Below are 27,847 nucleotides of genomic sequence, written 5' to 3'. Positions count from 1 at the left end.
AATGCTTTCGACGAGCGCGCAAAACTAAATCTATTTCACGCCTCCACTTCTGAAAACTTTTAGGAAAGTCTTATATCTTCGTGATTTGTTTCGTTTAGTTTATTTGTCAGTAAACTGACAGTTGTTCCTTTGTTACTAAATAAGAATGATATTCGAGTTTTACAAGAGCTTTAACGATTGAGTTCTTTTAGATTTTCTTACCTCCGTTGCCTGTTGGGCGCCTCTTCGCTCTGCAGTTTAAATTAACTTGCCAAGACTTTCAATCACTCTTCTTAATGGAAAAACTAATTAGATTTTTCCAGAGTTGTTCTCTTACTGCATAGAGAGCCCCCAACCGTGCGTAAAAATTGATGTATTATCTGGGAGTAATGATTCCAAATGCTCGACCTTTTTTGAAATGACCCAAAAAAAAATCCTAAATATGACACTTCGTTAACTTATTGCGAAAATGAATTATGGAAGGATCTCAACAAACTCAACGGCCGAGAAAAGTAAATTTTTGATATTGAGGTTAAAATGAAGAAAATTATCAAACAGCTGAGTAAACCTTTTTCTATTATCTAAACTTTAAGGTGACAGTTTCAAATTTTATTTGTTTTGTTTGTTGAAAATTATCTTGAAACACTAAGACCTTGGCCTTTGTATCAACGCCTTCAAGTTACCCAAGATTGGGGTTTTTTTTTTTGTTTTTTTTTTCCATAATTTACGCAGATGTAAATGACAGTATAGAGCAGTATACCACGAAAGGGGTAGGGGGCGTCAACTAACTCTTGCAAAGGAAAAGTCGCTGGATTTATTTGCGGATGCTTGGGTAAATATTTCTGGAAGCAATCAATCCGGGTTAAAAATAACCTTTTCAGCGGAATTTGAAGTTTTTAATGGCTTTAATAATCTGGAGCAAAACAGGTGTCTCACAATAAGTTCCTGTATGGAGGACGGGTTTAATCTACGATGAAAATTAAAGTTTAGGATTCAAGCGAAATTGTTTGATGAGAAAGTCACCGGTTTTATTTAGAAATTCCTGAAGAAATATGTCATTTGAAGAGCTCCGTCACTGAGATATAAAAGTTCTAGAAGACGTAAATGATACCGACCATAATTATGTTCCCAATTGACAGAACATTTTCGGCTTAAGATGAGGCTTTTAATAGCTATTATTATACTTTAGACTTATAATGAAAAATAGATTGGTCGTGGGCATTCGTTCAACTATTTACAATAGCGCGTGAAGTTAACATGATAACCCATACTGCATTAATCATGTTCGATCGAGTTCTCGAATATTTGCGAACTCAAACAGAAGTGTCTTCTTTTTCAGATTGTTTCAAAAGTTTATAATAAAACAATTGGTGAATTCGGTTTTCGCATTTTGTTATGAATTATCAAACCTCATGCCTGTGTTATTTGCCTCAGCCTTCTGCTTCGGTTTAGATAATTCATGTTCAAACTCATCCAATATATTCATGTTCAAACTCATCCAATATTAATAGTGGTCGAAGTAAAAAGAATCTGGGGAGATAATGAAAGATCCCAAAATGAAAGGAGACTGTTTGTGGCCGCCTAGTAATCTTGAGGTTGGAGTTTCGCTTCTCGAATCGGGCGTTCGGTAATGGAGTGTGCAGCCTTGTGCTTCTTTTATGAGTAAACCTAGATAATAAATAACTCGCTAAAATGGGTTCTTTTCAACATAGTAAGCGGTCAGATAGCAAGCAATGCACTTTGGAAGTAAGGTGAGGTATTTGTATTGAGAATTTGACTCAATTTTTTTATTCCTAAGAGCGGCCGTAAGTATTCCCATACAAACTCTTATAATTTCGCTATGACTCTTATTTCGCAAGATGATCATCTCACAGCTGGAGCTTGGGCCGCCTGTGACGTAACCTAAGAGAAGAATGTTCGACGAAAGGTCTTTCATGAGTCCTTTAGAAGGACTACGATTTTTTTTTATGTTTCCGCGCACTTCACTAAAAAGTAGAGACTAAAATCTTATCTGCACTGGTTACCACTTCTCGCAAATAGTAGGGACTGTAACTCCCGGGTCTGGCCTTGTTTCCAAAATTTCTAAAAATTGTGGGCTCTTGCAATTTCCCCTAAAGATTGTATACTGCTCAGTGACAGTGACATAACCATGACAGTGACAGCAGTAAGAACATGGAGAAAAAAAATAAGTATCAACGAGCGTTTTAACAGCGCTAACTCACTGAGGGCGCTATTCGTGACTTCGCGACGAAAAAAAAATGGTTTTTTTTATTGCCCATGAAAAGATTTATGGACTGGTGTTTCAAAGTCATGAAATTGCATGTTGTCCTGTTTTCTCTTTCCTTTTCGTGAGTTTTATTTCTTTTTTGACTCGTCACAAGCCAAAGATAATTTTAGTCAAATCACCTGCAGCAAACTGACAGCGATTCTAAGTAAACATTGATAGATTTAGTGGAAGCCGCTGCGACTGAAATACAGTTCAAGCATCCAATAGCGCAAACGAAATTGGAAAGTTTCCTTCCTTAATCGTGATTTTATCAATACCGTGGATGTTTCATGATCTGACAAAATTTACTACATAGACGCCTTTTAATGACGTTTAGATTGTAGATGGAGATCTTCCTCGGCGATCACGATCACGATTATTTATGCGACGTTTCAAGTCACAATATAGGTTATAGTTATTGAAGGAAGTTAACAACCTTTAAGTTTGTTGTCTGAACCGTTCGAAATATATTTTCCCTAGTTTTAGAAAGAGTCATATGAGTTTAACTCGAGCTGTTCAGTTGCATTCACAAATTGTATACGTTCATTTTCAACTGTAGGTGAGAAGAAGGTATAACTGTGGGTTCGAATTTATTTCAGTACAAGCTTTCTTCTGATATTCGTCCTCACCCTGGCCTTAATCTGACTTTGAGATTGAATTCCTGTAGCCCGGTCAATTTTCAATGAGCAAATCCAGGCTGATCGAGCCGAGGGATGCTGGTGTGCATAGAATTTCACTTAAATTGTCTATATTTTTACCGTTAACTTTATAATAAATGAACCTCGTTACTTTAAAAGAAGTAGAATTCGATTGGCTCAGGTATCTCAGTCGCAAGGCACTTGACAAAATCTGTAAGATTTTCATTTTGGATCGCTCTCCGTTTAAATAGAGAGAGAGAGAGAGAGATAGAGATAGATTGATAGATATTAGGTAGATATATATTTAAATTATGCATCATTATTCTATCAGGCCATTTTACTACATTAGGGCAACGGTAAACGTAAAACATGCGACGGTATTACACTGCAGGTAAATGGAGCAAAATTACGGATGGAAAGAGGAGAAACTTGTGGGAAAATTCACGCATGAGCGATGGTTTAATCATGTTGAGCAAATCTTTTCTTTGACTTAACTGAGATCTTTCACCTCCTCCTCAGTGATCCACCAAGAAAAACCGAACTTCCCAGAATCACTCGCGATGAGAGTCCCCCAGAGGTGAATCGCGTTTTTATAGCATCAATTGAACCAAATGTAACTGCAGGGGGTGGGAGTTAGAAAATTAAAATTCCACACATCCATAGAGTTTTACACACATGAAATTTCTCTGTTTAAAGACAGCTTTCGAAATGACTATTTGTATTTCTCATGACTGCATTATGTCTGTTTCTTGTCTAAAAATGTGAACCTTTGTGAGTATTCAACTGATGTGCAGACCAAGTGAAACAAATTAAAAGCTAGAAATTGACAAAACGAATCTTATGCTTCTCAAAGGCTAACATTTTAGGGGCAATTTATGTGGTGTTGGGTGTTGAAAAATCACCTTTCTTTACTTCCTAATTATCTTAAATGTAACTTCGATTTAAAAATTATTTAGTAGATCGATTTATTTTAAAAAATTTTAATTGAAATATATAATTGTATATGTCCGTGTGTTTAGATAGGAAAGTTTATTTTTTGGAAGAGCTCGTTGCATCGCATATCATAATTAGGGTTTTTTATCATTATCATTAGAGAAATTTTCATTTGAGAGTAGAAAGTATTCGGGGATTGCATTGGCTTAACTCTACTTCGTTCTGTGATTGGTTCAAAAAGCTCGAGTCACTTTCTCAACCAATCAGATGCAAAACTGAAACCATTTACGACTTAGTGGCCCGCGTTTTCCCGTGTTTTAGTCAGTTTGGTTGTTTTTATCTCGAGTTCGCATCGGCTCTTAAAGATCTTTCTTAAAGATATTTCCACAATATTCCTTGACTTTAAACATTACAAACCGAAAAAGGATATTGTGAGCACAAGGTGCTTTGCTTTCACGGAACAGGACGAGTTTAAACCTGGTCCTGCCTGTATCGAACTGTAAGTAAATACGACTATTTTGTTAACTGCATAAGAGACTCTTTCATGATATAGGCAATCTAAGCAATCAAAACTGATTAAAGTGTTTGTACAGATGTAGGCGGTGGCCTCGAGGTCGTTTTAAAAGGGTCTGGGTCAGAGCGTTATTCCGGAATACTGTCTTGTGTTCTTAGGCTGGACACTCACATGGGTTTCAATAACCTTTGCCATAAGCGGCTGCCGACGGTGCCTGAATAGGCGGCTGAGCCCGGAAAAGGGGGCGTAGAGCGAAACTCAAACACAAGAGCGGTGAGAGGTCTGAATAAGGGGGCGGTAGGCCGAGGACAACCGGCTTTCATCGAAAACCCTGTGTTTACCTTTTATTTACTGTGTAACTGTTTCTCTGTCTGCCTTAACGGCAGACTGCTTAGCTCTCTATCTGACCGACTTTCTGACCACCTGACAGTCATTTATTTTCTCTTTATCTGAATGTCTATCTTTCTGACCAACTGATTTTCTCCATGTTTATTTGACTGACTATCTGAATGTCTGTCTATCTGTCTGAATGTTTGTGTGCCCGTCTGCTGTTATTGTTATGCTGATACTGCTTTCTCAAGGTCTTAGACTACAAGGTTTTTTTTCAGCTATCAGAAACAAACGGATTTTAATCGCAAGAAGTTAAATCTATATACCGAAAAACCGTTATATCTTCACCTAACACTCAATGTCCTTGATGACTGATATCAGACAAAAGATAGCATGCGAGTAAGCCTTAATTATTATCCAACAGCACAAAGTAGAGTACAAATAACGCGCGAATAGAGTACAGATATCCTGCGACATAGTATGGTTATTTGGACAGTTGGTTGTTGTGTACTGTGTAAAAACCTATTTAGCGGGTTGGCTGCGCGCGTAACACTTCTCTATCCGCTTTGGTTCCCCCCCCCCCCCCCCCTTAGGAGAAATGAGCAGAAAGGATTTGGAAGAAAAAAAGCAGTTAGATGATAAATAACTTATTAGGCGTTTTGGTGTGTAGTATCACTGAGTATTGTTACCCATTGTTTGTGATTTGACTCGCCCTACGGGCTTATCAAAAATACTCAGCAATACTACGCGCAAAATTACTCTGTGATAATACACACCAAAACGTCTGTGAAATATATTTATTAGCGCTTAAGTACAAGCGTTTCTTTGCTTGCGTGAAGAATTGAAGCGTTGAGAAAAGCGAGCCAGGGAGGGATCTGCAAGGGGTCTGGCACTCATAATACCTAGTACCAGACCTCTCGCCGACTTCTCGCCAATGACGACCTGCTCGTGGGCCACACAAAGATGATTTATTTCATTGCTAAAACACGAGCAAGGAGTCAAAGGATTCAATACCTTTCTAATGAATCATACACATATACTATTGATATTTTTAAGCGCAATCTGATGCTAACCAAAACTATCCAAGATTTTTTACAAGGGGAAGGAATCGAGCTATTTCTTATTACAAAGTGTGAGTGGGGTTTGTTTTTTCTTTCATTGATAACGCATTTTCACAGAGATTTATATTCAAAGTCGCTGTGAGCTACTGAAGCAAAAAGTGAATATTTGTTTTAAGTATCTATCGATGTGAGATTTAAAATACTCCTTGTATTGGAAATTGCTTACCATTTATATTACGGTGTATCAATATTATAATTACTTACAACACTAAAATATAACTAGTTACCACGATACAAAAACTCATTACTTGGCCAGCGCTGTTTAAAGAAATATGTTTTACAGTGTTCGCCAGAAGAATTAAATTTGCCCTTTTATCAAACTCTTTGCGAGATAAAAGGCAAACTTAGTTTGAAAACAGCGAATTCCACAGGGATTATGAATTAGTAGAGAACAGGGTTAAATACTCATTTCTCCATGGACCTAGAATGTCAAAATTATTATAATAAGTTTCATAAGAGACTGATGTGCAGAGTAAGTGGAACATATTATAAGCTAGAAATTGACAAAACGAATCCTATGCTTCTCACAGGCTGGTACTTCGACGTGAACTAGTCATCTGAAAAAAACACCAAAGTGCAAGCTCTTCATTTAACCGTAACTAGTATCTAATAACATTCAAAAGTCGAAAGAACATTTTGTTTAATTTTAAGACCATAAGTCTATAGCGCTGCTCTGTCTTTTAACGAGAGAAGAATTTTTGTCCACTTTCCAAATCACTGGAAAAAAATTAAACAGGCAATATACGCCTCTCTAGTTTAGAAAGAAACGACTAAAGGAAAAGAAAACGTTTTCATGTAGTTCTTCTCCATTTTAGGGGTAATTTATTTGGTAGTGAATGTCAAGGATAAAAAATTTTCCTTATTATCTTAAATGTAACTAAGATTTAGAAACTATTAATTAGATCAATAGTGATTTGGTAAAACTTTTTACAGTAGAAATCAACAGTAAAACAGAACGTTTCGACCAAACTTCGGTCATTTTCAAGCGAATGGTAAGAATGTAACGATGAATATATATATGCGTATAAGAAATGTAAAATTTTTGGATGTGCAAACGGACAATAAGAACCCCACAAAAAGAAGAAATAATTAGAAGCTAATTAAAAACAAATAAAAGTTAAAAGCATAATTAAAAAACCTAATTAAAAATCTAATTAAAACTAGAATCTAATTAAAAACTTAATTAGGTCTTTTTAATTAGGGTGTAAAAATTTCCACGAAAGATATTTATCAACCTACAGGTTAACAAAGGCAAAAAATTGCAAAGGTCACTAGCATCAGAATCGAAGTCAATTGGTTATTCCATTAGACTGGGTGTTATGGGATGCCTTACAATCTCTTCCCTGTTACCTGTAGGCATATCTTTTGTTTCAAGCAGTCCATTTTCGCCTTACCATGACAGCATGGGATATCAAGAAAAAATTGAGAGAAAGTGAATCATGAGATCCATTAAGATGCCATAAATTCCTAAGTGGTTTTTGTGAGGATGGCAGCTGACTTAGTCAAGATTAGGACGAAAAGATTTTGGGGTCAAAGGATTCTGGGGTCAGAGGATTTTGGGGGATCATCTGATTTTCAGGTGGAACGGAAAGGGGGGTCAGTCATTGCCAACAGAGTGTTGGACTGTTTAGGTTAACTAGCTTCAGCAACTCGCGTAAAGGGAGGCACCAGAAGTCTGTTCAGGAGCTTCATTTATCTCTCTGAGACTTAAATACCCTATCGGTTGGCATCTTATGGGACAGATAACCATGGCAGAGTAAACATATTTTTAGAACGCTCACGAAAACAATCTCACAAGACATTCGAAATAAACAACAAAGTACCTAAAAACAAACTCCTTGATTTGGATACGTTGATTCCTTAATCTTGAGGTATTTAAGATTCAGAAAATATGTAAGACATGGTTTGATGCTACTCTGGTTTGCAGATTTAATGAATGTAACCGAAGAAGTTTCAATTCATAGACCCAACCTTTCGACACTCCTGTCTAGTGCCTTCATCAGGGGTGATCTAAACGCTGCAACAAGAGGTCCTTTTATATGATCACTTATAAGCGGTCTTTTTTTCTGACGAGGTGTTAATAGGCGTCAGGAAGCAAACCACCATCGTCACGATTTAAAGGAGCGTGGGCGGAGTTAATATGCCAAGCCTCCAAACAAAGGCGCTTGTGGTAACACCGGTTAGTGGTGATAATTTTCGAATTATCCCACCCACTAAAGGCAAATGGCTATACAAAAACCTTTTTCCGTGACTGCCAAAAACCAGTTACAACTAGTAACGCTCTAACATACAATTGGGTGGGATAATTCTAAAATTATCACCACTAACCGGTGTTACCACCGGCGCCTTTGTTTGGAGGCTTGGCATTAACTCCGCCCACGCTCCTTTAAATCGTGACGATGGTGGTTTGCTTCCTGACGCCTATTTACACCTCGTCAGAAAAAAGACCGCTTATTAGTGATCATATAAAAGGACCTCTTGTTGCAGCGTTTAGATCACCCCTGATGAAAGCACTAGACAGGAGTGTCGAAACGTTGGGTCTATGAATTGAAACTTCTTCGGTTACATTCATTAAATCTGCAAACCAGAGTAGCATCAAACCATGTCTAATTGTCCACCTGGTTGCCGTGTGAACTTTAATATATTTCATTTGCGATAAAAGTACGGTCAAACTGTTGTTACAAAGGTCAACCGGCTCGCGAACATCAGAGTTCGCATTACTAAGTATCGCTGTCATTTGTATTTCAAGCACCGTTGTAAAGAAAACTATGTGCTTCCATCGAGTTTGAGATTTCGGCCTCCTTTACGGAGTGCCAGAGGATACAAGCTCATGGTCCGTGCTGGTTTTTCTTTTCTTAAGCTATGAATAGATGAATGTCAAAGTTTCACACTGCGTTTGCGTGCGTTATTCTCTCGTTCACTCAGTGAACTCTCTGCTTTGATTGACAACTCCGAAACTTCTTAGGTCGAGGAGTTCTGCAGTTCGAAAGAACTACAGACGTTTACCAAACAGAGAGAGAATCACGACAGAAAATTCCATCATTTGCTCAGTAAGAGGTCTCCTGTTAATTCAGGCTCATCTCTGAAAGATAAATGGGTCATGAACCATTCCTCCAAGGAGTTATCCGCGCTGGAACGGAGTGGTTTAGAGAAGGGTCTGAAGTTTGCTATTGCTCCTCGCAAAATACCGACTGCCGAAATTGTCGCCGCTGTTGAGGAGAGTATCTCTCAACTCAACGACGACCATAGGCATTTGCTAAGAGCAGAAGTAAGCAGCATACTCAGGCGAGCCAAACCTCCTCCCAAAAAACATACAAAAGGATGTTTTCAATGCGCTTATAGCTCTTAAAAAAGGATCCGGACAGGCTCGTATTATCTGCTGACAAGGGTAATTGTGTTGTGGTTGTGGACAAACAGCAATATCACGACAAAGCTTTGTCTCTGCTTAATGACAAGAGTACGTATGCTGTCTTAACCTCTGATCCTACCAGTAAAACTCAAAGAAAGTTAAACAAAATGTTGCTTGATTTGAAAAAAGCTGGTAAAATTAGTGACTCTACGTACAAAATGTTATACAGTAGTGACGGCTTATGTCCACGTTTTTATGGCTTACCTAAAATTCATAAACCGGGAATTCCTTTGAGACCCATTGTCTCTTTTGTGGTTATCTTGCGAGAATTTTGTCGCCTGTTCTTGGGAATACTGATTACACTGTCAAAAATTCCTGCGAATTTGCGGATTTTATAAGAGATAAAACTCTTAACGCTTGTGAAGAACTAGTATCTTTCGACGTTGTTTCGCTCTTCACTAAGATCCCAGTTGAACCTGCCGTTAAGGTTGCGGAGGAGAGACTCAGAGAAGATGCCTACCTAGGACTAAGAACTTCTTTGCTTGTGGAGGATATTATTCCTCTGCTGACTTTTTGCCTCAAAACCACGCAATTTACATATAACGGCACCTACTATCAACAAGTTTTTGGTACAGCAATGGGTTCGCCTGTCTCTACTGTCATTGCTAACATGGTAATGGAAGACGTGGAACAAAGGGCCTAAGCCACTTCACCGGTTAAACCCTTTTTCTGGAAACGATATGTCGATGATGTTATATCTGCGGTATCCGGAAATGAAGCGGAGTACCTCCTGTCGCATTTGATTCAGTAGAGCCTTCGATCCAATTCACCCTTGAGAGTGAAAAGGATAGACATTTGCCTTTTCTTGATTTAAATGTGTCCAGAGGGGTTCAGGGTAATTTAGAGACAAGGGTCTACCGTAAACCTACTCACACCGACAAATACCTCGCTTTCGATTCACCTAAGGATCCTGTCACGAAAGAACAACGAACCGACGCCATTTATTCTATTCCATGCAATGACTGTGACCACGAATACATCGGACAGACCAAACGTCAGTTTGGTACACGTTAAAAAGAGCATCAAAAAGCGGTTTTCTTTTGCAAAATGGAAAATTCTGCTTTATCATAGTACACATGTCTAACCAACCATACAATTGGGTGGGATAATTCTAAAATTATCACCACTAACCGGTGTTACCACTAACCGGTGTTACCACCAGCGCCTTTGTTTGGAGGCTTGGCATTAACTCCGCCCACGCTCCTTTAAATCGTGAAGATGGCGGTTTGTTTCTTGGCGCCTATTTACACCTCGTCAGAAAAAAGACCGCTTATTAGTGATCTTATGAAAGGACCTCCTGTTGCAGCGTTTAGATCACCCCTGATGAAGGCACTAGACAGGAGTGTCGAAACGTTGGGTCTATGAATTGAAACTTCTTCGGTTACATTCATTAAATCTGCAAACCAGAGTAGCATCAAACCATGTCTGATTGTCCACCTGGTTGCCGTGTGAACTTTGATATATTTTAAATATGTAAGAGTTTTTGTAAGCAGTTGGAGTGAGGATATGGGGTCCAAGAGCTTCATATTTCGGATAAAGACATATTAATTAGTGGCCTATTTGTCAGCTGAAAATGTTCGGTTGCTAATTTTTTTCCGAGAAGAAGCTAAAACATTTGTAAAAATATTTCTCTTAAAGGTATTTATTGACTTACAGGTTGACTTGGGCAAAACATTTCTAAGGTCACCAGCAGTAGATTCGAAATCAACTGCTTATTCAATCAGACTGGGTGTCATAAGATACTTTAAAAGTTCTTCTCTATTTCCTGTAGGTATTCACATCTTTTGTTTCAAGCAGCCCTTTTAGCTTTGAAGAAAGGTTTTTTCTACACGATGACAACATTGGATGTCAAAAAAAAAAATTGAAACAAAGTGAACCATGAGATCCATTAAGATGCCATGAATTCTTATGTGGTAATTGTGACGAGATAAATTATGTAATGTATTCTGTCACAAAAATCTTAAAGCTTATAAGAACATAACATAGTGAAGAGATCACACAGCTAAGCAGTCAAGATAACCCTGGACAGTTGTACCCTTTTGTGACGATACGGTGAAGATGAACTTTCTTCGTTTCGCTTTCCCCTTGGCGTTGCTTGTAGCAGTTCAGCTAACCACTTTAACATGGGCTGCGACGAATGTGACAAAAACCTCAGGAAAAGGTAAAAAAGTGTTTCCTTCATGTCGTATCTCTTTAGCACACGCATACTGTATTCATTGGATTAAGCGTTGCTCCTGCATAAGCCATCTGAAACTGTAACTCAAACGCGAGCGGGCGTGCAAAGTTTGTCTAAGGCACCCTTGAAACTTATTTTACGGCGGAAATTTTTTTCTCAGTCTCAAACGCTACAGTTCTTCAGTAGACACACCTTTAAGAGCGGTAGTTACTTTTACATTTTTGCAAACATAGAGCAAGCATGTTCAAGCCTGTTCAACCCTGTGTGGGTTGTTAATTCGATTCCGATAGTAGATCTAAACGTAAACCTTCACATATGGATGTTTGATCGACAAATTTTGAACTATGTACTTCTAGAAAAAATTTAAACTTTGAGATACACTATCTGTTACCTGCTGAAAACAATTTACAGTAGAACAAAAGAAATTGTGATGGACTTTAATTTTTATCTCACGGAAGTTTTTTCCAAGAGAAGTTATGCCAGCAAATCGTTGCATCTTTAGTACAAGAAGAAAACTAAGATATTTGGCGTACGCTCGATGGGCCGATCAAGCGACTAATTGAAAATTGACTTTTGTTTCCAGTTTTCGTCTCTTTTCTTTTTTTAACTTTGTGAGGATGGCAGATGACCCAACGAAAGTTAGATAAACGTTGGCTAAACTGTGGTAGGTTACGCTAGTCTTCAAAGAAGTTCACACGGCAAGCCAGTCCTCCAAAATTCAAAGAAAAAGAGAGCCTCCTTCCTCAAACTCTACGGTCAGTTTTCGATTTTGGTCATCATGGCTGATGAAATGTGTTTCAAAGATTTTTTTCAAATTTCTCCTAACCGGAACAATACACCATTAATTCTGCATTAGGGAGCAACCGACATTTATCACATGGGGGGAGAGGGGGGAATGGAAGGAGGATTTTAGGGGGCCAAAGTATTTTTTAGGGGGGTTCATATGGTTTTCAAGAGAACGAAATGGGGATCGGTCGTTGTTTTACAGAGTATAAAAGGAAAACTATAGGAAATTGATTGTACATGAGTGGGAATCATTAGAATACAACAACAACCCCACTCCCATCCCCTCACCCCCCCCCCCTTTTTTTTCCCAGGCGATAAAAGACAAATGACCGGTTCATTGATTTGTATACGAAAATTTAATTGTTGTAGAGCTCATAGAGCTAACATGAAAATTACAAATAATCCTAAACTGCATTTCTTTGAAGAATGTTTTACGGAAAGACAGACATTCCTACTTGAGGTCTAATTTTGTTCAGCAAAACAATTTTAAAAAACTTTTTTTCGGAAAAATTTAAAATGAAAATTACATATGGTCCTAAACTGCATTTCTTTAAAGAACGTTTTACAGAAAGACAGATATTCTCACTCGAGCTCTAATTTTGTTCAGCAAAACAATTAAAAAAAGCTGATTTATCAAAGATTGAAATATTAACTTTTATCATTACCCTAGAGTGAGACTCGAATGGAAGAATAACACACGGACCCCTGTGGAGGTAGTCGTCATCTTCTTTCGAATGAATAATCTCTATAAAGGATAAGATTTATAAAATATAGCATAATTTTGAGGAACATTTGATAATATGAATAAAAAGGCAACTTTTTCTTGCGTCAAAGATTACGATGAGCAAGGAGAACACCTGGGTGAACAACCAGTACGTCGCGTAGTACCAGCGTGCGATCTTGACTCCTTCTCATTGGGTGATAAAAAACCAACCTTTCCAGAGCAGCCAGGTGTCACCCTTCCCCTCTGCCCAGACAATCAATATGCCATTTTCTATAATAATAATTGGGGAATTGCACGGTACACACTCTACAAGATTACCGCCGCACAAGCCTTGAAAGCCAAGACAAACCCAGTACCAAGACCTAATGACCCATGGCAACTGGATAAGACGCCAGGTAAGTTAATCACTGTTACTGTTTAAATTTACTTTTTTAGTGAAGAAATTCAGGAAAAAAATGAATTCGTTTGTCATTCCACTACTACAACGTCTGTTCGTCGTGTTGTTTTGGTCTTTCACGCACTCCTAATGCGATCGATAAGATGCTGAGATGAGGTTATGCGAGTATTTCGTGAACTTAAAGTTAAAACACTCGAAAACGGGTGTATATACATATGTATACGTGTACGTGTCCTTATATATAGATGGATGGATAGATATTAGGTAGATATGATATACATTTACATTATGCATCATAACGCCATTTTACCACATTAAGGCAACGCGTACGGTGCACGCAAAACATGCGACGGTATTACACTGCAGGTACAATGGAGCAAAAATACGAATGGAAAGAGAAGAGACTTGTGAGAAGAGTCGTAAATGATGGGTAAATCATTTTAAGCAAAAAATTTCCTTGGCTTTAACATTTTGCAACCGTGATTGGGAGGGTGAAAACTTTATTTACCTAGTGGATCGATAGAGAACAAAATTTCTTGGCTTGTGACTGACATCAGCGTACTTTAAAACTCTCTCATGATCAGGGATTCGTCAAGGAAGCAGTGCATTGTATCAAAACCAACCTTTTCCGGGTAGATACCACAAAGGTCACCTCGTTCCTGTTAACATCTTACGTTACAGCGATGAAAGTGTTCGTGCCACTTTCACCTACACCAACTGCGTGCCGCAAATTGGGAATTTCAACACAGGTCAGTGGAAAAAGTACGAACTAAAAATAGGGAAATATGCTCAGGACTATTGTGCTCCAATAGGCGGAACTCTTTACCTGATCACTGGAACATCACAAGTTAAATTTGATGAGAAACTTAATCTTCAAGGCGAAATAACCGGGGTGGATAAGTCGGTGGATAAAATGGAGTTGTTCCATGGCAACGTGGATGCACACCAAAAGATCGAAATTCCAAACTCAATGTGGACGGTGGGCTGTTGCTTGAACTTGAATACCAATCAAGTCGTGGGAGCGTTTGGCGTAATGGGTGATAATTCTTTAAACAAAAAGCCCTTAAATAAATTTATGATGTCCCAACAAAACGTTGCATATGTTGAAAGCGCCCTTAAATCAGAGAATCCAACAGTTAAGTTGTTTCCTTACGGCGAGGGTTGTTATAAGTTAGAAAATAACGTTGAATTGAATAAGATATAATTTTATTATGTTCCTTAAAAGGAGTCTGAGGGGCACCTTGGGTAAAATAACCAGATTCTGATCAATGCACAGTTTTAACATATCTCAGCTGAATTTTATTGTACGCCTCGCTAAATTCAAAAGGTTTGTTTAAATTGAAATCTCCCTCCTCTGTTTGAACCCGGAAAAATAATAAATATCTTAGTTACTTGTTTTTCTCAGGCTGTACAGTTAGTTACGAACTCGGTTAGAAAGAGGTGTTTAGAGCTTGTATTTTCATCCTTTATGTTCAAAATATGCGTGCTACTTTATGTGCTAAGCAATATAAATTGTAACGAATAAGTGGAATCAACGAATCAATAAACTGTGATCTAAGAAATTAAACGAAATTTAAGGTTGTTAATATAAACATTTTGTCGAAGATATGATATGTAACGGTATATCCTGGTCTTTACTTCTCAACTGGATTTTTTTTAAGTAATTTCCCACCCCAGTTAATAGGCTTCGTTGAAATTCGCAGGGAACCAATCCATATAACTTTCTAGATTAGTCCTGTGAGTCATTTCTCCATTCGAATGAGACAAATCCCTCACATCATTTTGCTCGAGAGTGTGGGCCGTGACAAATTCACATGATCTAACTCACAGAAATCTTCAAATGAGTGCCTGAGCTTAATCACCCATGATGCATTTCTTTTGCCTAATTACACCCCGCGATTGGTTTATAAACTTGTGCGATCGTATCCTACGAGCAGGCGAGCAGGCCCTCGATCATTTATGGCCCTGCGGCAAGTGCGTTTCTCTGCTCACAAGAAAATTTGTCACGAGCCTGGGGAAGTGTTTGTTGTTTGAAGTGGGAGGGTGCGGCACTAAAAATGAGCCTAGATCCCTTGCCTCGCCCGTTTCTTTCTTTTTTTTTTTTTTTTTTTTTTCTCACGGTCTAAAACTTACTTTGTCGCGGGTAAAGAAACGCCCGCGCAGAAGTGCTGATATTGACGGCCCACTCTCAAGCTTTTGGCAATCAATCAACCAATCAGAAGAAGGACTAAACTCAAATCTCGACTTCATTATTCGTGTTTTCAAGTCTCTAATCGTGGCGTTTACTTTCAGCTCTCATAAGCCTTGTTATGTTTACATCCTGTAATGTTTACTTTGTTCCGTTTAGGGAATTACTTTAGTCCTGGTCTTACGTCACTTGATCAAAAAACGCTCAAATTCGATTGTGTGATTCCAATTGCGAATTCAACATCGTAAAGAAATAGAGTACGAAAACTTAACGAATCACGGTAAAAATTGAATCTTAAGTAGGTGGATATATGAGAATCATTTCGCATGGTATCCACGCTGAAGGAGAGCTAAGTCCATTGCAAGTTGATTTATTTAAGGGTTGAGAAAAAGATCAAACAAGGATGGTGGCATGGAGTGTTAGTTTACAGGAACTTGGAATGCTAATAATAACAATAATGATTATAATATAGATTTAATCCTATTATTCCATAGGGACCTAGTCCGCTTGATTGCAAGGCTGTAGCTCCTGAAGAATATGGGAGAGTCCTTCCGAGTTACTCGTAACCTCTGGTTATAACTCTTTAGTAAAGTTTTCGAGAATGTCTGTCAAAGAGCTTCGACTTTCACATATTTCTGCCACCACTGACACTTGGGATGAAATGTGTAAAAACTTTACATTTCAATGTACTCAGCACAGTAACGGTAGCGATGGCCGCGGTGTGCAGACAGAAGAAAAACGTCATAATGTAGATGGACTGTGAGCTTAACAAAATGAGGATTCACTGAAAGTCTTCCCTTCCCCCTTCTACCTTTTTATTTTTCCTTCATTTTTCCCTCTCCTCATCCTTGCTTTATTCTTTTTTTTGATGCTTTCGATGACATGTTAGCTTTCGCCTTGTATAAGAGGTTCTTATTCAAATTGGCGTCAACGTGAACGGAATTTCCCCAGTGATCCCACCGAGAAAAACCCAAATCCTCACGATCACTCGCGATGACATTCGCCCAGAGGCGAGCAGCGTTTCTATGGCATCAAGTGAAGCAAATGAAACTGCAGGGTGTGGGTGTGAGGAAATCTAAATTTTATACATCCATAGAGTTTTAGATATATCATATTTCTCTGTCCAAAGACATCTTTCAAAATGACTATTCGTATTTCTTATGACTGCATTATGTCTGTTTCTTGTCTAAACAATGTAAACCTTTGTGAGTATTCAATTGATGTGCAGAGCAAGTGGAACATAATGTTTATTTTAAGCTAGAAATTGACAAAACGAATCTTATGCTTCTCACAGGCTGGTACCTCAATGTGAATTAGTCATAAGAAATTAAAAAGAAAAAATAAAGCGCAAGCTCTTCATTTGACTGTAACTAGTAACCAATAATATTTAAAAGTCGAGAGAACAATTTGTTTAATTTTTAGACCAGCCTATGGCGCTAGCCTGTCTTTAAGAAGCATTTTTTTTTCCACTTTTCACATCATTGGAAAAAAATAAAACAGGTAATATACGCCTATTTAGTTTCAGGAAGAAACGACTTGTCCGATTCAGGGAAATGAAAATGTAGTTCCTCCTTATCTCTTTAACATTTAATAAGGGGAAGTTTATTTGGTAGTGAATGTTTGAGAAAAACGGAAAAAAATCACCTTTCTTTATTTCCTAATTGTCTTAAATATAACTTAGATTTAGAAACTATTTAGAGGATCGATTTATTTTGAAAATTGTAGTTGAAATTTATAATTGTAAATGTCTATGTAGTTAGTTAGGAAAGTTTATTTGTATGAAGAGTTCGTTTCATCTTAGATCATAATTAGGCTTTTTATCATTATCATTAATCATTTTTTAAGCATTCATTATTATCATTAGAGAAATTTTCAATTGAGAGTCGAAAGTAATCCAAGATTGCATTGATTTAACTTTACTTCGTTCTGTGATTGGTTCTGAAAGCTCGAGTCACTCTCTCAACCAATCAGATGCAAAATTGAAACCAATCACAACTTAGTGACCCACGTTTAGGCAGTTTGGTTGTTTTTACCTTGAGAATCACTCCTAGACTGGCCATTCTCTTCGTCAAACTTTTCATTTAGCTTACGCCTGCAACTAATTCAGTTTTCGTCCTTTGATAACATTGTATGCTTCTCAATCACTGGAGGACAAGACCAAAATGACAGAGTCTGAGTTCTTGGGGTGTTAGTCAGGACCGGACTTAAGGCAAAAATCGTTTTTCATCCAAGAGTCTTATCGATTGGCTTCTATCTGAAAGAGATTTCATCATGAAAACTTTCTTCAATCGTTTAAAATTGATCAGAAAGGTCTTCCGAGGAACATTCCAATTTCCCTTTTCAACCATTAAGAACCAAAAAACCTCCAAATGAGGCTTTAAAATTTTATAACCACCGTTAACAGAATCTTGTTATCCCTAGATTTCCATCATGACAAAATCGAGTAGCGTTTTTTCGTCAGTTGTTAATAAATTAAATATCTCAGTGACACGTTTAAAGGAATTACTTTTTGAGGGTTTGAGGAGTTAAGTAGATTGCTGTTTCAATTTAAGATAGAAGAAAATGAGGCATCTTTGTATAAAACTTTTCACAAAAGATTGGTTTTCTGGTGAAACGGAAGGGGGTTAAGTCATTGCTAACAGAGTGTTGGACTGTTTAGGTTAACTAGCTTCAACAACTCGCGTAAACGGAGGCACCAGAAGTCTGTTCAGGAGCTTCACTTCACTCTCTGAGACTCTGTCCATAAGCCCAAACATGTCGGTTGACATGTTTGGGCTTATGGGACAGCTAACCGTTGCAGAGTAAACATATTTTTAGAACGCTCACCATAACAATCTCACAAGGCATTCGAAATGAACAACAAAGTACCTAACAACAAACTCCTTGATTCGGATGCGTTGATTCCTTAATCTTGAGGTATTTAAGATTCAGAATATATGCAAGAGTTTTTATAAGTAGTTGGAGTGAGGAGATGGTGTTCAAGAGCTTCATATTTCGGATGAAAACATATTACTTACTGGCTTATTTGTCAGCTGAAAATGTTCTGTTGCTAGTGTTTTCCTGAGGAGAAGCTTAAACAGTTGTAAAAAACTTTCCCTTAGGTATTTATTAACTAACAGGTTGACTGAGGCAAAACATTGCTAAGGTCACCAGCATTAGAGTAGAGAGCATTAGTCTTGAGTCAAGAGTTTGGTTATTCAGTCAGACTGAGTGTCATAAGATACTTTAAAAGCTTTTCTCTATTACCTGTTTTCACATCTTTTGTTTCAAGCAGTCCTTTAAGCTTTGAATAAAGCCTTTTTCTACACGATGACAACATTGGATGTCAAAAAAAAATTGAGACAAAGTCAACCATGAGATCCATTAAGATGTCATGAATTCCTCTGTGGTAACTGTGACGACATAGATTATGTACTGTCTTCTATCACAAAATCTTAAAAGCCGAGAAGAACATAACATAGTGAAGAGATCACAACAGCTAAGCAGTCGAGATAAGCCTGGACAGTTGTACGCCTTTGTGACAATACGGTGAAGATGAACTTTCCTTGTTTCGCTTTCCCCCTGGCGTTGCTTGTAGCAGTTCAGCTCAACACTTTTACATGGGCTGCAATGAATGTGACAAAAACCTCAGGTAAGGTAAAAAGGGTTCCCTTTATGTCGAATCTCTTTAGCACACGCATACTGTATTCATTAGATTAAGCGTTGCTCCCGAATAAGCCATATGAGACTGTAACTCAAACGCGAGCGTGCGTGCAAAGTTTGTCTGAGGCACCCTAAAAACTTATTTTACGGCGAAGATTTTTTTCTCAGTTTCAAACGCTACAGTTCTTCAGTAGACACAACTTTAAGGGCGGTAGTTACTTTGAAATTTTTGCAAACATAGAGCAAGCCTGTTCAAGCGGTGGATTCTGTGTGGGTTGTTAATTGGATTCCGATAATAGATCTAAAGGTAAACCTCCACATATTGATGTTTGATCGACAAATTTTGAACCATTTACTTCTAGACAAAATTAAACTTTGAGTAACACTATCTGTTACCTGCTGAAAACAATTTACAGTGGAATAAAGAACATATGATTTACTTTAATTTTAATTTGACGGAAGTTTTTTCTCAGAGAATTCTAGTAATTACAAGCAAATCATTGCATCTTTAGGATAAGAAGAAAACTTAGATATTTGGTGTATGCTCGATGGCCGAGCAAAGCGTAATTGAAAATTGACTTTTATTTCGAGTTTTCGTCCTTTTTTTTAATTTTGTGAGGATGGTAGATAACTCAGCGAAAGTTAGATAAACGTTGACTAAACTTTAGAAGGTTACGCTAGTCTTCAAAGAAGTTTACACGGTAAGCCAGTCCTCCAAAGAATTGAAAGAAAAAGAGAGCCTCCTTCCTCAGACTTTAAGGTCAGCTTTCAATTTTGGTCTTCATGGCCGATTAAACGTGTCTCAAAGATGTTTTCAAATTTTTCCTAACCGTAACAATACATCATTAAATTCTGCATTAGGGAGCAACCAACATTTATCACATGGGGGAGGGGGCAATGAAGGGTGAAAGAAGGATTTTTGGGGGCCAAAAGCTTCACATTTCAGATGGAAACATAGTACTTAGTGGCCTATTTGTCAGCTGAAAATGTTCGGTTGCTATGTTTTCCCGGGAAGAAGCTAAAAACATTTGTAAAAATATTTCCCTTAAAGGCATTTATTAACTAACAGGTTGACTCGGGAAAAAATTTCCAAAGGTCATCAGCAATAGAGTCGAAATCAACCGGTTATTCAAGCAGACTGAGTGTAATAAGATACTTTAAAAGTTCTTCTCTATTTCCTGTAGGTATTCACATCTTTTGTTTCAAGCAGCCCTTTTAGCTTTGAAAAGAGATTTTTGCTGGTCATTAGATGTCAAAAAAAATTGAGACAAAGTGAACCATGAGATCCATTAAGATGACATGAATTCCTCTGTGGTAATTGTGACGAGATAAATTATGTAATGTATTCTGTCACAGAAATCTTAAAAGCTTATAAGAACACAACATAGTGAAGAGATCACACAGCTCAGCAGTCAAGATAACCCTGGACAGTTGTACCCCTTTGTGACGATACGGTGAAGATGAACTTTCTTGGTTTCGCTTTCCCCTTGGCGTTGATTGAAGCAGTTCAGCTTATCACTTTTACATGGGCTGCAACGAATGTGACAAAAACCTCAGGAAAAGGTAAAAAGGTGTTCCCTATATGTCGAATCCCTTTCTCACACGCAAATTGTATTCATTGGATTAAGCGTTGCTCCCGAATAAGCGCTCTGGGACTGTAACTCAAACGCGAGCGGGCGTGCAAAGTTTGTCTGAGGCACCCTTGGAACTTATTTTTACGCGGATATTTTTTTCTTAGTTTCAAACGCTACAGTTCTTCAGTAGACACACATTAAAGGGCGGTAGTTACTTTTACATTTTTTCAAGCATAGAGCAAGCCTGTTCAAGCGTCGGATTCTGTGTGGGTTGTTAATTCGATTCCGATAATAGATCTAAACGTAAACCTTCACATATTGATGTTTGATCGACAAATTTTGAACTATGTATAGACAAAATTAAACTTTGAGTAACTATCTGTTACTTGCTGAAAACAATTTACAGTAAAACAAAAGAACTTATGATGGACTTAAATTTTAATTTGACGGAAGTGAATTTTAGTAATTACAAGCAAATCGTTGCATCTTTAGGGAAAGAGAAAAGCTGAGTTATTTGGTGTACGCTCGATGGGAAGAGCAAACGGTCAATTGAAAATTGTCTTTTGTCCCGAGTTTTCTTCTTTTTTTATTTATTTTGTAAGGATGGTAGATAACTTAGTGAAAGTTAGATAAACGTTGACTAAACTGCGGAAGGTTACGCTAGTCTTCAAAGAAGTTTACACGGTGAGTCAGTCCTCCAAAGAATTGAAAGAAAAAGAAAGCCTCCTTCCTCAAACTCTACGGTCAGCTTTCAATTTTGGTCTTCATGGCCGATTAAACGTGTTTCAAAGATGTTTTCAAATTTCTCCTGACCGGAACAATGCATCATTAACCCTGCATTAGGGAGCAATCAACATTTATCGCATGGGGGAAGGGGAGGAGGGAATGAGGGATGGAGGAAGGATTTCTGAGAGCCAAGATATTATTTTTTGGGGGAGAGGGGTCATATGATTTTCAGGAGAATGAAAGGGGGATCAGTCGTTGCTTTCAGAGTATACAAGGAGAACAATAGGAAATTGACTGTAAATGAGTGGGGATTATTAGAATACTACACCCCCTTCTCCCCCCTCCCTTTCCCTGGCCCTCCTTTCTTCCCAGTCGTCATCTTCTTTCAAATGAAGATGCTCTATTAAGGATAAGCATATAGCATAATTTTGAGAAAAGTGTGATAATATGAATAAAAAGACAACGTTTTCTTGTGTCAAAGATTATGATGAGCAAGGAAAACACCTGGGTGAACAACCAGTACGTCGCATGTTACCAGCATGCAATCTTAACACATTCTCATTGCGTGGTGGTAAACCAACCTTTCCAGAGCAGCTAGGTGTCACCCGTCCCCTCTGCCAAGACAAATATTACGCCACTCTCCACGATAATAATTTGGGAATTGCACGTTACGCACTCTACAAGATTACCGCCGAAGACGCCATGAAACCAAAAGTACCAAGACCTCTAAATGATCCATGGGAACTGAATCAGACGCCAGGTAAGGTAACTAGTGTTACTATTATAATTTACTTTTATGACAGAGAAATTTAGGGAAAAATAAAGACATTTCTTATTCCAGTGCCACAATGTTTTGCCATTTTAGGGCAAAAGAACGCGCTGGATACGCCACGGTATTACACTGTAGAACTAAGCAAAAATACGGACAGCAGGCGAACGAAGTGGCTGCGCTAACGAACCAAACTTTTTTTCGCCTTTTAGGACTAACTTTTCAAGAAACAAGCTCCTAAGTGTACCAGGTTTTGCTTCGATCACGAAGTCTACTTTAATTGTTTCGTTCGTGCTGTTTTCGCCTTTCACACACTCCTTAAGCGATCGATAAGTTGTTGAGATGAGGCCGAGTGTTTCGTAAACTTAAATTTGAAACGCTAGAAAATATATGTAGATATGTTGCGATAGGGGGGGGGGGGGAAACAGAGAGACCATACTTTCATCCCTGCAAGCCTGCTTCGTGATTGATGACTGAGCAATCACGAAATAGGCTTGTAGGGATGAAATTGTAGTCTCTCTGTTTTTCCCCCTATCGCAACATACATCTACTCCTATGTATCGAGCACTGTAAAACGGATAAATCAATACACAGACTTCCTTTATATTTATATATAGATAGATAGATAGATAGATAGATAGGTACATACATACATACATACATACATACATAGAAAGAAAGATACTAGGTAGATATAGATTTACATAATGCGTCATTACACTATCACTCATTTTACCACATTAGGACAACGGTACACGCAAAAAATGCGACGGTGTTGCACTGCAGATACAATGAGGCAAAAATACGAATGGAAAGAGCAGAAACTTGTGGGAAAAGTCATGCATGATCGATGTTTTAATCATGTTGAGCAAATCATTTCTTTCACTTATCTGAGATCTTTCACTTTAACATCTCGTGACTGTGATCGGAAGGGTAAGAACTTTATTTACCTAGCGGATCAATCGGGAACAAAATTTCTTGACTAGTGAGTGACATCAGTGTACTTTAAACCTGTCTCATGTTCAGGGATTCATCAAGGAAGTAAAGCATTGTATCAGAACCACCCTGGTTCTGGTCTTTGGGTCTTTCACGCATTCCCTATGCGATCGATAAGATGCTGAGATGAGGTTATGCCAGTATTTCGTTTTCTCATCAAAAGGAGACATTATTTGATGAGAGAATTAAACAAAAGATTTATTGCATTTAATTTTTTTTCAAATTGCAACGTTTTTGAATACGGGTGTATATACATATATATACATGAATGTGTTTTTATATATAGATAGATAGATGAATAGATGGGTGAGTAGTTAGATAGATAAATATTAGGTACATATGAGATACATTTACATTATGCGTCATTATTCTGTCGTTCCATTTTACCACGTACATTAGGGCAACGGTAAACGCAAAACATACGACGGTATTACACTGCAGGTACAATGGGGCAAAAATAAGGATGGAAAGAGGAGAAACTTGTGGGAAAAGTCATGCATGATGGTTAAATAATTTTAAGCAAATGATTTCCTTGACTAATCTGAGATAATTCTCTTTAACATTTCGCAACCGTGATTGGGAGGGTGACAACTTTACTTGCCTAGCGGATCAATCGAGAACAAAATTTCTTGGCTTGTGAGTGACATCACTGTACTTTAAAACTCTCTCATGATCAGGGATTCTTCAAGGAAGCAAAAAATTGTTTGAGAACCAACCTTTCCAGGGTAGATACCAGAAAGGCCACCTAGTTCCTGTTAAAATCTCGCGTTACAGCCTTGAAAGTGTCCTTGCCACATTCACCTTCACCAACTGCGTGCCGCAAATTGCAAATTTCAACGGAGGTCAGTGGAAAAGGTACGAACTGAGAATAGAGAAATACGCCCGGAAAAATTGTTCTCAGGAAGGCGGAACCCTTTTCCTAATCACTGGCACATCGAAGGTTAAGTTTCTCCAGAAACATGATCGTCATGGTAAAATAATAGCAGCCAAAGGGATGGAACATCTGCAGTGGTTCCATAACAACGTGGATGTAAACAAGAATCTCGGACCAAAGATCGCAATTCCAAACTCAATGTGGACGGTGGGCTGTTGCTTGAACTTGAATACCAATCAAGTCGTGGGAGCGTTTGGTGTAATGGGTGATAATTCTTTAGACAAAATGCCCTTAAATGAATTTATGATGTCCCAACAAAACGTCGCATATGTTGAAAGCGCCCTTAAGTTAGAGGATCCAAATATTAAGTTGTTTCCTAACGGCAACGATTGCTATGAGCCAGAAAAAAACGTTCGATTGATTAAGGTATGATTTTATTATGTCCTAGTAACTATCCTAGTTACTTGTTTTTTTCGGGCTGTACTGTTAGTTGCGAACTCGGTTAGAAAGAGGTGTTTAGAGCTTGTATTTTCATCCTTTATGTTCAAAATATGCATGCTACTTTATCTGCTAAACAATGTATACTGTAACGAATAAGTGGAATCAACGAATCAATAAACTGTGATCTAAGAAATTAAACCAAATTTAAGGTTGTTAATATAAACATTTTGTCGAAGATTTGATATGTAACGGTATATCCTGGTCTTTACTTCTCAGCTGGATTTTTTTAAAGTAATTTCCCACCCCAGTTAAGAGGCTTCGTTGAAATTCGCAGGGAACTAATCCATCTAACTTTCTAGATTAGTCCTGTGAGTCATTTCTCCATTCGAATGAGACAAATCCCTCACATCCTTTTACTCGAGAGTGTGGGCCGTGACAAATTCACATGATCTAACTCACAGCAATCTTCAAATGAGTGCCTGAGCTTAATCACCCATGATGCATTTCTTTTTCCTAATTACACCCCGCGATTGGTTTATAAACTTGTGCGATCGTATCCTACGAGCAGGCGAGCAGGCCCTCGATCATTAATGGCCCTGCGGCATGTGCGTTTCTCTGCTCACAAGAAAATTTGTGACGAGCCTGGGGAAGTGTTTGTTGTTTGAAGTGGGAGGGTGCGGCACTAAAAATGAGCCTAGATCCCTTGCCTCGCCCGTTTCTTTTTTTTTTTATTTTTTTTTTTTCTCACGGTCTAAAACTTACTTTGTCGCGGGTAAAGAAACGCCCGCGCAGAAGTGCTGATATTGACGGCCCACTCGCAAGCTTTTGCCAATCAATCAACCAATCAGAAGAAGGACTAAACTCAAATCTCGACTTCATTATTCGTGTTTTCAAGTCTCTAATCGTGGCGTTTACTTTCAGCTCTCATAAACCTTGTAATGTTTACATCCTGTAATGTTTACTTTGTTCCGTTTGGGGAATTACATTAGTCTTAGTCTTACGTCACTTGATCAAAAAACGCTCAAATTCGATTGTGTGATTCCAATTGCGAATTCAACATCGTAAAGAAATAGAGTACGAAAACTTAACGAATCACGGTAAAAATTGAATCTTTAGTAGGTGGATATATGAGAATCATTTCGCAGGGTATCCACGCTGAAGGAGAGCTAAGTCCATTGCAAGTTGATTTATTTAAGGGTTGAGAAAAAGATCAAACAAGGATGGTGGCATGGAGTGTTAGTTTACAGGAACTTGGAATGCTAATAATAACAACAATAATGATTATAATATAGATTTAATCCTATTATTCCACAGGGACCTAGTCCGCTTGATTGCAAGGCTGTAGCTCCTGAAGAATATGGGAGAGTCCTTCCGAGTTACTCGTAACCTCTGGTTATAACTCTTTAGTAAAGTTTTCGAGAATGTCTGTCAAAGAGATTCGACTTTCACATATTTCTACCACCACTGACACTTGGGGTGAAATGTGTAAAAACTTTACATTTCAATTTACTCAGCACAGTAACGGTAGCGATGGCCGCGGTGCGCAGACAGAAGAAAAACGTCATAATGTAGATGGACTGTGAGCTTAACAAAATGGGGATTCACTGAAAGTCTTCCCTTCCCCCTTCTACCTTTTTATTTTTCCTTCATTTTTCCCTCTCCTCATCCTTGCTTTATTCTATTTTTTGATGCTTTCGATGACATTTTAGCTTTCGCCTTGTATAAGTGGTTCTTGTTCAAATTGGCGTCAACGTGAACGGAATTTCCCCAGTGATCCCACCGAGAAAAACCCAAATCCTCACGATCACTCGCGATGACATTCGCCCGGAGGCGAGCAGCGTTTCTATGGCATCAAGTGAAGCAAATGAAACTGCAGGGTGTGGGTGTGAGGAAATCTAAATTTTATACATCCATAGAGTTTTAGATATATCATATTTCTCTGTCCAAAGACATCTTTCAAAATGACTATTCGTATTTCTTATGACTGCATTATGTCTGTTTCTTGTCTAAACAATGTAAACCTTTGTGAGTATTCAATTGATGTGCAGAGCAAGTGGAACATAATGTTTATTTTAAGCTAGAAATTGACAAAACGAATCTTATGCTTCTCACAGGCTGGTACCTCAATGTGAATTAGTCATAAGAAATTAAAAAGAAAAAATAAAGCGCAAGCTCTTCATTTGACTGTAACTAGTAACCAATAATATTTAAAAGTCGAGAGAACAATTTGTTTAATTTTTAGACCAGCCTATGGCGCTAGCCTGTCTTTAAGAAGCATTTTTTTTTCCACTTTTCACATCATTGGAAAAAAATAAAACAGGTAATATACGCCTATTTAGTTTCAGGAAGAAACGACTTGTCCGATTCAGGGAAATGAAAATGTAGTTCCTCCTTATCTCTTTAACATTTAATAAGGGGAAGTTTATTTGGTAGTGAATGTTAGAGAAAAACGGAAAAAAATCACCTTTCTTTATTTCCTAATTGTCTTAAATATAACTTAGATTTAGAAACTATTTAGAGGATCGATTTATTTTGAAAATTGTAGTTGAAATTTATAATTGTAAATGTCTATGTAGTTAGTTAGGAAAGTTTATTTGTATGAAGAGTTCGTTTCATCTTAGATCATAATTAGGCTTTTTATCATTATCATTAATCATTTTTTAAGCATTCATTATTATCATTAGAGAAATTTTCAATTGAGAGTCGAAAGTAATCCAAGATTGCATTGATTTAACTTTACTTCGTTCTGTGATTGGTTCTGAAAGCTCGAGTCACTCTCTCAACCAATCAGATGCAAAATTGAAACCAATCACAACTTAGTGACCCACGTTTAGGCAGTTTGGTTGTTTTTACCTTGAGAATCACTCCTAGACTGGCCATTCTGTTCGTCAAACTTTTCATTTAGCTTACGCCTGCAACTAATTCAGTTTTCGTCCTTTGATAACATTGTATGCTTCTCAATCACTGGAGGACAAGACCAAAATGACAGAGTCTGAGTTCTTGGGGTGTTAGTCAGGACCGGACTTAAGGCAAAAATCGTTTTTCATCCAAGAGTCTTATCGATTGGCTTCTATCTGAAAGAGATTTCATCATGAAAACTTTCTTCAATCGTTTAAAATTGATCAGAAAGGTCTTCCGAGGAACATTCCAATTTCCCTTTTCAACCATTAAGAACCAAAAAACCTCCAAATGAGGCTTTAAAATTTTATAACCACCGTTAACAGAATCTTGATATCCCTAGATTTCCATCATGACAAAATCGAGTAGCGTTTTTTCGTCAGTTGTTAATAAATTAAATATCTCAGTGACACGTTTAAAGGAATTACTTTTTGAGGGTTTGAGGAGTTAAGTAGATTGCTGTTTC

The 27,847-nt window shown here is 37.9% G+C and overlaps 2 protein-coding genes across 4 annotated transcripts; both read left to right on the top strand.

Moving 5' to 3' along the window:
* Window positions 1-11,086: 11,086 nt before the first annotated feature.
* LOC131796639 (uncharacterized) lies at window positions 11,087-14,824 on the top strand. The gene is made up of 3 exons (XM_059114231.2): window positions 11,087-11,351; window positions 12,987-13,271; window positions 13,858-14,824. The coding sequence occupies exons 1-3, from the start codon at window positions 11,249-11,251 to the stop codon at window positions 14,475-14,477; spliced, it is 1,008 nt and encodes a 335-aa protein (XP_058970214.2). The 5' UTR covers window positions 11,087-11,248; the 3' UTR covers window positions 14,478-14,824.
* A 3,941-nt stretch (window positions 14,825-18,765) lies between these two features.
* Window positions 18,766-24,676, top strand: LOC131796640 (uncharacterized). Of its 3 annotated transcripts, none has more exons than XM_066170439.1 (4): window positions 18,770-19,092; window positions 20,460-20,666; window positions 21,885-22,163; window positions 23,846-24,676. In XM_066170439.1, exons 2-4 carry the CDS (start codon window positions 20,564-20,566, stop codon window positions 24,472-24,474), a joined length of 1,011 nt encoding a protein of 336 aa, XP_066026536.1. In that variant the 5' UTR covers window positions 18,770-19,092; window positions 20,460-20,563; the 3' UTR covers window positions 24,475-24,676. The 3 variants fall into 3 exon arrangements, with proteins under 3 accessions (XP_058970216.2, XP_066026536.1, XP_066026537.1); XM_066170440.1 differs by having other exon boundaries at window positions 19,013-19,092; window positions 20,472-20,666; XM_059114233.2 differs by lacking the exon at window positions 20,460-20,666 and having other exon boundaries at window positions 18,766-19,092.
* Window positions 24,677-27,847: the final 3,171 nt, after the last annotated feature.

This window comes from Pocillopora verrucosa, chromosome 7, assembly GCF_036669915.1.
Source record: "Pocillopora verrucosa isolate sample1 chromosome 7, ASM3666991v2, whole genome shotgun sequence".
Classification (NCBI taxonomy): domain Eukaryota; kingdom Metazoa; phylum Cnidaria; class Anthozoa; order Scleractinia; family Pocilloporidae; genus Pocillopora; species Pocillopora verrucosa.
Note: the sequence above shows the minus strand (reverse complement) of the source record. Positions and strands in the feature narration are given on the sequence as shown.

Excerpts from the sequence above, each read along its gene's own strand:
- LOC131796639 (XM_059114231.2), top strand. The coding sequence starts at position 11,249 with ATGAACTTTCTTCGTTTCGCTTTCCCCTTGGCGTTGCTTGTAGCAGTT. Across the intron at positions 11,352-12,986 it reads GACAAAAACCTCAGGAAAAG|ATTACGATGAGCAAGGAGAA; the intron begins GTAAAAAAGTGT and ends CTTGCGTCAAAG. Across the intron at positions 13,272-13,857 it reads GCAACTGGATAAGACGCCAG|GGATTCGTCAAGGAAGCAGT; the intron begins GTAAGTTAATCA and ends TCTCATGATCAG.
- LOC131796640 (XM_066170439.1), top strand. The coding sequence starts at position 20,564 with ATGAACTTTCTTGGTTTCGCTTTCCCCTTGGCGTTGATTGAAGCAGTT. Across the intron at positions 20,667-21,884 it reads GACAAAAACCTCAGGAAAAG|ATTATGATGAGCAAGGAAAA; the intron begins GTAAAAAGGTGT and ends CTTGTGTCAAAG. Across the intron at positions 22,164-23,845 it reads GGAACTGAATCAGACGCCAG|GGATTCTTCAAGGAAGCAAA; the intron begins GTAAGGTAACTA and ends TCTCATGATCAG.